A 12239-nucleotide genomic window follows, 5' to 3' on the forward strand; every position below is an offset into this window, starting at 1 on the left:
CATCATTGTCTTAGTGATCCCTTCTCTACTCCAGCTGCCTTCTCCCCTAGCTCATGAGGCAGGCTTCCAACTATGGGGCAATCTTCCTGGCCCTTATGTCGACTATCCTTGGGTGTCAGTCTCATGTTATTTTATATTCCACAAATGAGTACAAGTCATTGTATGTCTGTCCCTCTCTTTCTGGCTCATTTCACTTAGCATGATACCCTCCATGACCATCCACTTATAAGCAAATTTCATGACTTCACCTCTCCTAACAGCTGCATAGTATTCCATTGCGTAGATGTACCAAAGTTTCTTTAACCAGTCATCTGTTCTCGAGGAACTCGGATTGTTTCCAGATTCTGGCTATTGTGAACAGGGCTGCAATGAACAGATAGGTGCAGATGTCATTTCTACTGTGCTTTTTTGCACCCTCGGGATATATTCCCAGAAGTGGTATTGTGGTGTCATATGGAAGCTCAATTTCTAGTTTTTGAAGGACTGGCCATTTTGTTTTCCTAAAAGGCTGAACCAGTGGGCATCCCCACCCACAGTGAAAGGGCGTCCCTTTTCCCCCACACCCACACCAGCACTGGTTGCTAGTGTTCTTTTGGATGTGGGCCAGTCTCTGCGGTGTGAGATGATATCTCATTGTTGTTCTGATTTGCATCTCCCTGATGATTAGCGATGTGGAGCATTTTTTCCTGTGCCTAGCACGGGAGACATCTGCAGTCAGCCCTGAGCCCCAGCTTTGGAGAACACCATGTCCACCCGTAATGCATCGGCTAAGGGCACATCTATCTCCTGTGCAGCAGGACAGGCCTAGACCCCAGCAGGTCGACCTCCGTCAAGATGCCCTGCCTTCCCGTCGCCCTCCCTCTGAGGCTCTCCCTCTCCGCCGGGAACTTGCTTTCTCTCCTTGTTTTACCACACCCCGCAGAGGGCAGGGCCGTCAGAGCCCTCATGGCCTTTGCACATCCAGGACTCCTGACCGGATTGCTCCCTCCTGCTTCATCATCATGCAAGTGTTGATTATCAATTTTAAGAACAAGCTTGAGTAGCATGGGTGGGGGAAGTCTCCCCAGTTCCCCTCCCCCTCTCCGTAGCAGTTGCTGTCTCTTATTTCTTTCCACTCTCTGGAAACATCTGGAAAGTCAAGACATACGGTTCTGTTTTGCATGTTTCAGTTCCTAGGATTGGATCGGGACCCTTGATGAGCGCTGCTGAAAGCTTTGGTTAAAAGAATAAATCGACTCATTTCGACACCGAGCCGTCTCGTGCGTTAACATTGATTTTTTTTTTTTCCTCTCCAACTTCTCCAGTTTGAAAACGAAATCATCCTCAAGCTGGACCACGAGGTGGAAGGGGGCCGCGGGGACGAGCAGTACATGCAGCTGCTGGAGTCCATGTAAGCTCAGTGCCCCTCGCGGGAAGGACGGGCGGCAGGCCGGGGCCCCGGGGGACACTGTCCTTTCTGAACAGCTGCTGGGAGGGTCACGGGCACTGGGAGAAAATCCGCTCTCTGATCTCTTGTTCCTTCGCTACCGAGGGGCTGGGCCAAATAAAAGAAATGATGCTGAGTTGGGGGAAGGCGTCTGGACCATGGGGTGGTGGGCTCCCGTTGGTCTCCGCCAGGAGCATTCTTGCCCCGGGCCCCTTTCTCTGTGTTCCCTCGGAGAGAGACGCTCAGGGCAGCTCAGGGCTCCCTCCCTGTCCCTGTTAGTCCCCTGGACTCCCTGGGGGCGGGGCAGGGGGCCTCGTGCTCAGAGAAGTGTCTGTTTCCAGGAACCTGGGCCAGGACAGTATGGGCCTGGACACACCTCTTGTCTCTTGTCTTGGGCCCTGCGGGGCAGTCCTGGTGGGCGCTGTGGACACCTTTGTTTGGGGGCCTTCGTTCGGATTGGGTAGGGTCCCTCTGAACCGTGCAGTTCCGTGGCTCTTTGTGCATGGAATCCCGGCAGCCCCCGTCCTCGTCCTGTCCCCGAGAGCACCCCTCAACGCCTGTCACTTCCCGGGGCCAGCAGACGCCCACCCTCAGCCCCTGACTCCAGGCTGATTGTCCTGGGGCAAAGTTGACATTTTGTCTGAGTCAATGTTTTTCTTAAAGTTATAAGAAAGGAAAAATCTAAATATTGATTGAACTGAAGAGGGGCAGTGTCCCGTGCGGTCGGCGGAAGGCCCTCTGTGGCAGTCCTCAGGGGGCCAGTGGCGCTGTCAAACCCTTCCCGAGCACTCTCAAACGAGTCCTTAGACCTTGAGGAAATTAAAGACAGCTCATTATTTTTCTCCAGAGACAGAGATATGAATGATTTTTTACAAAATCAAATAAGCCCAACCTGAGGAGGCCCAACACCAGGTTTAAGATTTCTAAGCCTCAGTCTCCTTATCTGCAAATTGGGGGTAAAAAAAAAATGTATAAGGGTGCAAGTAATGGCCAAAGGCAACAGAACCAGAGAATTTGGTCCTTAGAACTGCATTTATGGGGAAGTTCAACTGGGAAAGGACCTTGATGGAGGCTATGACTGGTGTGTTTATATAACGCATGCTAATGAACATCACTAGCAGTATTATAAACCTTAGCACCTCAATACAAATTTGAAAATGTATGTCTTAATAAAATTTAAATGACCATAAAAAGGAAAATAAATGTGTTCCATCTCTGAGTTTTATTTAAAAAAAAAATGAAAACGTCATGACCCAGAGGCCCCTCCACCGGCCACACTGGACACTGCCAGCACATCTGTCCATGGCCCCTCTTCAGTTTAATATTTAGATTTTCCTTTCTTAGAACTTTTTGTTTTTTCTTTTTGGGTCATACCCGGCAATGCACAGGGGTTACTCCTGGCTCTGCACTCAGGAATTACTCCTGGTGGTGCTCAGGGGACCCTATGGGATGCTGGGCGCAGTGGCATGGTTTCCAGAAGCCAGCCGGGAGCCCAGGAATATTGGGTGCCGGGGGCAATGTCAGCACTCGCTGGTCCTCAAGGTCACAGCTCACACCCCAGGGACAGGAACCCGCCCCCCATCTCTCCATTTCCTCACCTGCATGATGAACTGGTTTATTTACTTAACAGAATTGCTCTGCCGGTTTCTGAAGAAGAATGATGTGTACAGCATCCGCTGCGAAATAAATAATTAAGAAAAATGTAGTCCTTCATCAGAACTTTAATCAATCTTTCCCTAGAGGCCTGAGGGCCACCTAAGGGTGGGCATGCTGTATTTTGTTTTTGTTTTTGTTTTTGTTTTTAACTTTTCTATATTTCTTTCTAGCCCCCTGCCTCCCCGAATGCCTCACACCAGGTCTAGAAATAAATAGATGGTTAAGGATTTTTCATTTTTGCTTTGAGAACTTTAAATACTAATATGACAACAAATGTGAATTATTCTCATCATTTTTGCGTATTTAAATAGGAAAAAAATGGAGCATTGTTCTCCCCTGCCCTGCTCCCCCCTCCCCCCAACTCTCATATGTTGTAGTCACCAGTAGGGATTAGTGTCTATCCTTCCCGACCTTCTGTAGCACATTTGCCACATTGCCACCCCAGAAGCAGGGTGCAGCCTGGCCCCTCCACCCCCAACTTGGTGATGGGAAGCAGAGATGCTGGGGCCAGACTCTTGGGACTGGGTGACCTTGTACAAGTTACTAGACCTCTCTGGGCCGTGGTTTCTGCATCTGCAAACATCCCATCTCATTAAGCTGTGATGGGAGATTAAACGCGTTCAGATTTTTAAGCTGTTTGATGCCTGAAACCTGGTAAGCTGTGTCGAGTTGGTTTAACAGAGAACAAATATTGCTTGTAAGGTCTCACTTTGTCATGGAACTGTTTATTTTGTGGAGCTTTTCATGTCAAGGAGTATTGATCTCTCTTGCGCTTTGTGTGTTATTGAATTACATTTGTGAATAGTACTTGAATACCATTTTATTATCATCATGAACATGTAAGGTTATCCCAACTAACTCACAGTCTGATACTGCTTGTAAGTCTTTTAAGCATATCCTTGCATAGTTCTGGGAATTTTTCCATATGAGATTCCCTGAAGTTGAATTATTGGGTGATAGGATATGTGAATTTATTTAATTTTGAAACATCATGTGAAAATAGTCCAAAAAAAAAAAACTGTGCTGCCTCACTCCCAGTGTGAATACCTAAGAATATATTTATTTTTTAAATTCCAGTAGTCGTGAAAAATTTCAATTCTGTGGTACACTATCAGCAAGTGTATGAAGGAGGGAAGTGCGTTGATGAATCCAGGGGCCCTAGATTTAATTTGGGATATTGATGGTCGTTTCGTTAAGTAAGCCATGTATCTAACAGTGGCTCAGCTGAGCTGGATTGGGAATATTTTCAACCCCACTCCACCTCCTGCCCCGGCTTCCAGCACATTCTTCCTCCCGGGCCTCTGAGCTCTTCATCAGCTCCCCTCCCCTCCCCCCCCCCCACCCATCCCGTCCCCACAGCCTGATGGAGTGCGCTGCTAAGCACCCGACCATTTCCAAGTCCGTGGAGAACTTCGTCAGCCTGGTCAAAGGCCTTCTGGAGAAGCTTCTGGATTACCGGGGCGTGATGACCGACGAGAGCAGGGACAACCGCATGAGCTGCACCGTGAACCTGCTGGTCTGTGGGGCTGGTCGTGGCTGTACACCACCGCGCCAGAGGGCAGACCCGGGGGCAGGCGGAGGGGGGGGGGGGTAGGGGGGAGAGCTTGGTCTAAGGGAGCAGGGGAAGGGATGGCCGGACATGGAAGCGGGTCCCTGCACAGCCAAAGCCCCGACCAAGTGTCTGAGCCTGCGTTTCCTTATAGAGCATCAGGAAGAAGGAAGGTGGTGGGGTAGGGCGGCTTGAGGGGCAGAGCCTGTGCTTTCTCGTGCTCTCCGGGGCACTAGAGCAGGCCCGGAAGTTCCGTGCAGCTGAGTTTGCTCGCCTGCTGTGGGGGAGGTGGAGGGCGCCTGTTTCCTTAGGTTGTGCCGCCCCGGCCCGTGGCCGGGTGTGAATCCCACCCCCTGCCTTCACGCCTCCGCACACACAAGCTCCCCTACTGGCTCCAACCAGCTCCCTCTGTCTGACCTTGGGCTGCTCAGAGGCCAGGCAGCAGCAGGGCCGCACCCCCCACACCCCCACCCCCAGCCACGTCAGCCCACCCTAAAATGCTCTGAGGGACTGGCCTGGGCCCTTGGGCCCGAGACACAAGCCTGTGGGAAGTGGGTCCATGAGAGCTGAGATCCGGCCGGCTCCGCAGTTCGTGACTGCTCCGGCCACGTCCCCTCACTGGACATGACACCTCCCCCTCCCTCTACGTGCGGGGCATCCTTGGGGGGCCCCCGGGGGGCCAAACTAAGTTTCTTCTCAAAGTCTGACTCACGGGTGGGAATATGACCTGGCCCCAATCGGTGAGGCCTCACGGGTGAGGTGCCCTGCGGTGCCACTTTCCGTGCCCACCAGCACCATCAGGAGCAACCTCCGGGCCGGGAGTAGCCCCCCAGCACCACGTGGCCTGGAAACAGACAAACGGACCAAAGGCACAGGCTTAGATTCCTGGTGCCGGACTCAGTGCTCGTGCAAACGGCCCTCGACCCGGCACAGGATACGGGCTTGTCACTTATCACCGAGTTTCGAGGGGTCTGGGCTGCAGACTCGCACTATCACTCCTGATCCTTCTGCCACCCCCAAAGGTCGCCGCTCTACGGAGCTGGGGCCCGTTCTGTCACACTGACATCGCCCTAATGATTGACGTTATTCGGACCCCAGCTCAGAGGCGCCTGAGCCCAGAGGCTGAGCCCGGGCAAATGCCGCCTCTCCCCTCGGCTTGGTCAGAACAGCTGTTCCCATGCTGGTGGCCCCCGCCCGCGCCCCCCCCCACCACCGCCCCCCTGCCTTCCTGGGCGCCTGAGGGCTGAGATACTGCCCAGCTCCCTTTATGGCCAAGGGTGCAGGCAAGTGGCGTCCAGGGTGGAATCAACTCCTGAGAGTTTTTGCAAGGAAACATTTGGGTCCTGCCCCCCCACCCCCCACCTCCCTGCCGACACCTCGATAGCAAATAGGAGTCTGCCTCTCCTCGCTCCCGCCCCCTCAGTTCTCCACCCCTGCACACGGCACGGAAAAGCTCTCATCACTGTGTTTTTCTTTTTTTCCCTCCTGACCTAGAACTTCTACAAAGACAACAACCGGGAAGAGATGTACATCAGGTGAGACTCGCTGTCGTGAGCCCCAGGCCCGCCGTCTTGCTCTCCCGCCCAGCAGCCGTCAGGGGCTCCCCACCGCCCACCTGCCCGGGGAGCAGCTAAACTTACCCTCTTGGCTCTCTCGGGTTCACTGTGTCCAGAGTGCCGTCTGCCACCCTCCGCTCTGCCCTCCCCTCCCCTCCCCAGGCCCCAGGGCGCTCGGCCCCGAGGTGCTGGTTCTCCACAGCCTCACCCGGCCTCTCCATACCCACCCTGTGGATGGGCTCATCTGGCCGGCAGCTCCTCAGACTTCCTTCGGGTTTATGAGGCATGTCCCTGGCCAAGCCTGTCTCAAAGGGAAAACAACCCCAAGAGCCTGCGGCCGCTTCCTTGTAGGCATTTTCAGGATTCCCAGCCTATCAGGATGGGGTTTGGGGGGACATTGGCCCGGAGCAAAGAACTCCCTTGCCGGTTTTCCTCAGAATCTCTTTTTTTTTTCCTCCAAAGTCTTTTATTACTGTTATTTTTGCTTCTTTCAAAAATAAAGCATACTTATTACCAAACCAAAAAAAAAAAGCCATAATATACAGATAGGGAACATTTTTAAATGAAATAAACTCCCATCACTCATACATATTTCTAGGCCCTTTGATATTAATATATAGATTGAGTTTTTTGCAAAACTCAGATCATATTTATGTAATTTATTCTTTGCTTGACAAGAATTCTGTGTCAACAGATGTATTTCAATATCATTTTCAATGAAACTATGAAATTCTTTCCCCAGTAGGTAATATAATTTATAGAGCCATTCTTTTATTATTGAACATTTAGTTGTTGTTTCTAACATGTTTCTGCCATAAATAACGCAGCAGTCCAATTCTTGGATATATATGTATATATCTTTGTGCATATCCGTATGAAGTTAAAGCCGCAAAGTGACAGGGTAGTAATCAGGGTGTTTTCAAGGCTTCTCTTTGAGGCGCAGAGACAGAACCCAGGTCTCATGCGTGCAAGAGTATGTGCTTTGTCACTGAATCACATGCCCAATACGGGGCTTTCGATCCATCCTTTTTGTTTTTGTTTGGGGGCCACACCCAGAAGTGCTCAGGCCTTGCTCCTGCCTCTGCCCTCAGGGATCACCCCTGGCAGGCTCAGGGGACCCAGAGGGAGCTGGGAATCGAACCAGGGTCAGCCTCTCGTACAAGGTACGTGCCCTCCCCGCTGTTCCATCTCGCCAGCCCTCCACTCTTGAGGCCTTGTGTCCAAGCCTGGATTCACTCTGCTGTTACTGCCACGTTTTTAGGCACTTGGTTTAGTGATATTCCAGAAATAGGAGCAAACATTTGGATAACAGATAATTCCCTCGACTTCCCTAGCTGGAACCGCACTCGTAATGTCTAATTTCAGCACTCAGATACAGTGGCATGAAGTTGGGGGGTCTGGAGGGCCCCGCTCTTGGCCTGGTTCTCTCTTTTGCCTTCTGTTCCGAGGGCTGGATGGGCTGCTCCAGGTGAAGAGCCTGGCACCGGCTCCCTCCCTCCCCCCGCCTCTCCCCGCCTCTGGGAACACAGATGGCCAGGCCCACATTCCCCCCCACCCCCCCCCCCCGAGTCTCGGAGATCTGAGAAAGATAGTAATCTAGGAAAGTCACATCATAAATAGGGCATGATCTGCAATGTAAAAATACTCGCAATTGGCTGCCAAATAATTTGTTTGCCTAGAGATTCTCACATTGGAAATTTTAATTTTCGTCTGCTCTGGGGCTGGAGAGAGAGTGTAGTGTGGAGGGGCGTGGGCCCCGGCACGCTGCCTTCCTCTCTTCCCCAGCAAGTGTGTGCCCTTCTCTCCACCCGGAAGGCCCAGGAGCGAGGGTAGGCGGGGCCCTCTGTGGTCCATTCCAGAACCCAGCATCCTAGGGAGCACGAGAGCTCGGGCTCCCCCGGAGACGAGCCTGGGGCCGCACCCCTGCTTTTCCACCTACCGGCACCTGACATCTGTCGAGATATTTCTTCCCCTCTCCCTTTCTTGCCACCGTGCTTGGCCGGGTTCGTCCCTCCTGAGTCCAAGCAGGTGATAGTTTTCTCCATCTGAAACATGGCTGTCCTCAGCAGGCCGTCTCCCCCTCCCCGCGTGTCACGAGGACTCGGCGCTCTAAGGCAGCCACACTAAGCACCCAGACACGGGGTGCTGTCACTGTCACTCACAGCCCGGGCCAGGGGGGGACTTTCTTGTGACCCGAGAGGTACCCGCGTGTCCTGTCTGACACTCCTGGTCCCACTCCCCACCTCCTCGTCTCCTGGTAACCGTGGCGTGTCCCCAACAGGTACCTGTACAAACTCCGCGATCTCCACCTGGACTGTGAAAACTACACCGAGGCCGCCTATACACTCCTGCTCCACACCTCACTCCTCAAGGTGCAATCCCCCCCCCTCCAACATCCGAGACCTCCCACCCCCAGCCCGGGGGGCTGCCCAGTGAGTGGAAGAGTTCAGCAGGAGAGGAGAAAGAATTCGCCAAATGCAGTTTCTTTTGATTTCTTTTTCCTTTGTCCCCGAAATCTCAGGCTGGCAGGTTCTTCATTACAGGGCCTGATCACATAAGATGTTCCGCGTCCTTCCCATTTCTCAGCCACAGTAATCCCGGGATATGTCTCGAGGTTTTATATAACATCCAAGCCATTTGACATGACATCCAAACATCAGCTTAAGACTGTTAGCCTGCCCAGAGAGCTCGCTTTTGTCTCTCTTGGAAAGGGTACTGCGGCTTCACAGAATCAGAAGTATTTTTCCTGGGTTTCTGAAGAGCTGGGCCCGTGTCTCGATGGGCTGCAGATAAAATTCCTACAAACTGCAGGGGGGGTATAGGCAGAAACAGGAGGCACCTCCTGCTGGGAAGGGCAGCCAGCACCTTCCCGCCCGAGGCCCAGCACCCAGGGGCCGGGCTGCCGTGGGGCTGGGCGCATGCGTGCCCTGCTCCCCCCACCGTGTGCCCGTGGTGACCCGTGTCCTCCCTGTGCAGTGGTCGGACGAGCAGTGCGCATCCCAGGTCATGCAGACAGGCCAGCAGCACCCCCAGACCCACCGCCAGCTGAAGGAGACGCTCTACGAGACCATCATTGGCTACTTCGACAAAGGAAAGGTAACTCGACCCTGTCCTTCCTGTGGGGGGACCCTGACTCCCGGGAAGGTCAGTCCCTTCCTGTGTGGGGCCCCTGGCTCCTGGGAAGGTCAGTCCCTTCCTGTGTGGGGCCCCTGGCTCCCCGGGTCAGTCCCTTCCTGTGTGGGGCCCCTGACTCCTGGGAAGGTCAGTCCCTTCCTGTGTGGGGCCCCTGACTCCTGGGAAGGTCAGTCCCTTCCTGTGTGGGGCCCCTGACTCCTGGGAAGGTCAGTCCCTTCCTGTCTGTGGGGCCCCTGGCTCCCCGGGTCAGTTGTCTTGTCCTCCACACCCAGTCTTTCTGCAGGCGTGGTCAGCAATCCTCGGGCTGACCACTCTTCTCTCCATCTTCGTCCCCAGTGTCAGCCTTGCTTGGCCATCGAACAGGCCCAGGCGACGTCCCTGCCTCCTCTGTATCCCCGGTAGCTCTCCGTCCCCGCGGGCACCAGGGGGGCAGGCAGCAGAGAGCAAGCCGCGCCGTTCTCGGGATCACCTGCTCCCCGCTGGCCCCACCAGGCCTCCTCTCGCTCCCATCTCTGTGCCACGCTCGCTGCTGCCCCGGAGCCCGGGCACTGGTCCCCCGGCTCACGCTGTCTGCCCCCCGCAGTGTCTGCTGCCGGGGTTGGCTCGGATGCCCCCTCCCCCGAGCACTGGTCACCCTCCGACATCACTCGATCTCTTTGCTTCCCCGTGCTTGTCGCCTGCCCACGGTAGCTGGCCGTGAGCCCCGAGACTGGTCTTGCCCACTGGTGAGTGCCCCAGCAGCCAGCACGGAGCCCGGCGTGCAGGGCCCTCCTCCCCCAAACACACATGGCCCTGATGAGTGGACACAGGGACAGAGGAGTGACAATGAGCACCGTCCTGACCCCAGCTAGCCAGGGTGGGGTGTTTGTCTGGGTGGGGACAGTGCTTCCAGCCTGTCACCTCCCGTGAACCTTCAAGAATCGCCAGCCAGGTGTTCTTGGTGGTGGCAGGTGTTCGCTGGGAAATGCAGCTGTTGCTCAGGCACTAAGGCAGTCCCTGGGTTTCAGATCTTACTCCCGTGCCGCCTCCCGTGGTCCCAGCCCGGCAGACTCCAGTCCCCCGCCCTGACTGAGCATCCCGCAGGCCTCGCCGGGCTCTGAGCGGGCTGAGGAAGTGCAGTGGAGCCCTGGGAAATCGTGTGAAATGTGCTCCGCCTTCCCGGGGGCCAGCTGGGGGCCCCCCTTTTTCTTTTTTTCTTTTTTTTCTTTTTTTTTATTTTTTGTTTTTTGGGTCACACCCAGCAATGCTCAGGGGTTACTCCTGGCTTTGCACTCAGGAATTACTCCTGGCAGTGCTTGGGGGACCATATGGGATGCCGGGGATCGAACCCGGGTCGGCCGAGAGCAAGGCAAACGCCCTACCTGCTGTGCTATCGCTCCAGCCCCCTTTTTCTTTTTTTGAGTCCTCGGGTTCCTGAGAGCCTCGCCTCTCGTCTGAATTGCAAGGCCTCGGATGACTTTGTAGGGCATCACTTACTAATGAGTTTTGTTTGGTCCGGTCTTCCCACCTTCCCTGGAAAGATGAAATGAAGTAATGTCTGTAAAAGGCTTATAAATCCGCAGGAGCCGAGCGGCCGGAGAACACTGTTCTCGTAATTTATAATGACAAGCCTCTCGAGGGCAGCCCGCCCGCCCGCCGGGACCCTCCGCCCCGCCCCGCCGGCTCCCAGGCGGATCTTGCTGTTGCTCTCCCGGTTGGCTGAAAGCCGGCGAAGGCCCACCGTGCAGCACAGAGAGGGCAAACGGCTCCTCCAGGCACTCAGGGTGTCCGCTGAGCAGGGGGAGGGTCGGGCTCTGTCCGCCCGTTCCCCGTCGGTGCCGTCGGTGCTGTGTGAGAATTGAGCAGTGCAGGGCGGGCAGAGGCGGGGGGCTGCCAAGATCTTTTGGAACAGAGAGGGGAGCGTTGACGAGTCCAGTTCACTCTCAAGTGGAGAGACACTGCTGTGGAAGCTACTGGAAGGAAGCCCAGCTGCGTCGCACCCCTTCCTGCTTGCTTTCCCACGCCTGGGAGCTCGGCGCCTCTGGTTACACACCCTGGTTCTGACTCGGTGCCGTCACCCCTGCACCCCTCAGGCCTCACTATTCCGTCCGTTCATGTTCATGCAGATTCCTGGACTCGGCGGGAGGGGTGGGGTCACCCCGGCCGTGCCCAGGGCTTCTGGCTCTCCTGGGGGAGCTCTGGGGGTGGGGGGGCTCCAGCCCAGTCAGCCGCGTCCTGGGCAAGTGCCCCCCACCCCTGCTGTGCGGTCACTCTGGCCCCGCCCACACGTCACCTTCCCCCACTCTGTGAGCAGACGGGTCTCGTGCCATGTGTATGTATGTGCTCCGTCACGGCACCACTCCTGGCCTCCCTGCCCCGTGACAGCACATGAGTCTCAGAGAAGCCGAGGAGTGTCCGGTGCATGGGGCAGAGGAGAAAAGTCCCAGGCACGGCCCCTCCCCAGCCCCCTCCCCTCACCCCCACCCCTGCCTGGTCCCGATGCACAGGGAGAGCCATTCTAGCTACTTTGGTGGGACACTCGCTGAGACCTTCACTGGCGCCAAACCGTTCCCTGACCAACCCCGGGGCCTTAGCGCCAGCTTCTTGTTCAGGCAGAAGAGAAATCCCCGGGCAGCCCGGCCCAGGCCTTGGTTCCTCCTGGCGCAGCAAGTGTTTTAATTTAAGACACTCACCAAGTGGTCCATGGGCTTCCAGCCCCCGCCCACCCCCCCACACACACACATACATACACACCCACACTCAGCGCTTGTACTTCTCGTGTATTTTTCCGCTCGGCTGCAGAGAACTTTTACTCCGAAGCACACGTTGCCTTCTGGGAGCTCTCCCCCGCCTCCCCGCCGGCCCCCAGCTTCTCCATTTAGGGGTGCCGCCCACCTTCAGTAAACCACACGTGAAGCAGTCACGGCTGTCCCTGAGC

At 55.3% G+C, this 12239-nt stretch overlaps 1 protein-coding gene across 1 annotated transcript in view; it reads left to right on the forward strand.

The window, feature by feature from the left end:
• DOCK2 (dedicator of cytokinesis 2) overlaps positions 1 to 12239 on the forward strand; it is a 400138-nt gene that overhangs the window by 362696 nt on the left and 25203 nt on the right. Inside the window, exons 34-38 of the mRNA XM_004611557.2 lie at positions 1305 to 1390; positions 4442 to 4598; positions 6126 to 6166; positions 8469 to 8559; positions 9164 to 9283. Of these exons, the coding sequence (XP_004611614.2) occupies positions 1305 to 1390; positions 4442 to 4598; positions 6126 to 6166; positions 8469 to 8559; positions 9164 to 9283 (495 nt within the window). The remainder of the gene's footprint in view (positions 1 to 1304; positions 1391 to 4441; positions 4599 to 6125; positions 6167 to 8468; positions 8560 to 9163; positions 9284 to 12239) is intronic.

This window comes from Sorex araneus, chromosome 2, assembly GCF_027595985.1.
Source record: "Sorex araneus isolate mSorAra2 chromosome 2, mSorAra2.pri, whole genome shotgun sequence".
NCBI classification, from domain to species: domain Eukaryota; kingdom Metazoa; phylum Chordata; class Mammalia; order Eulipotyphla; family Soricidae; genus Sorex; species Sorex araneus.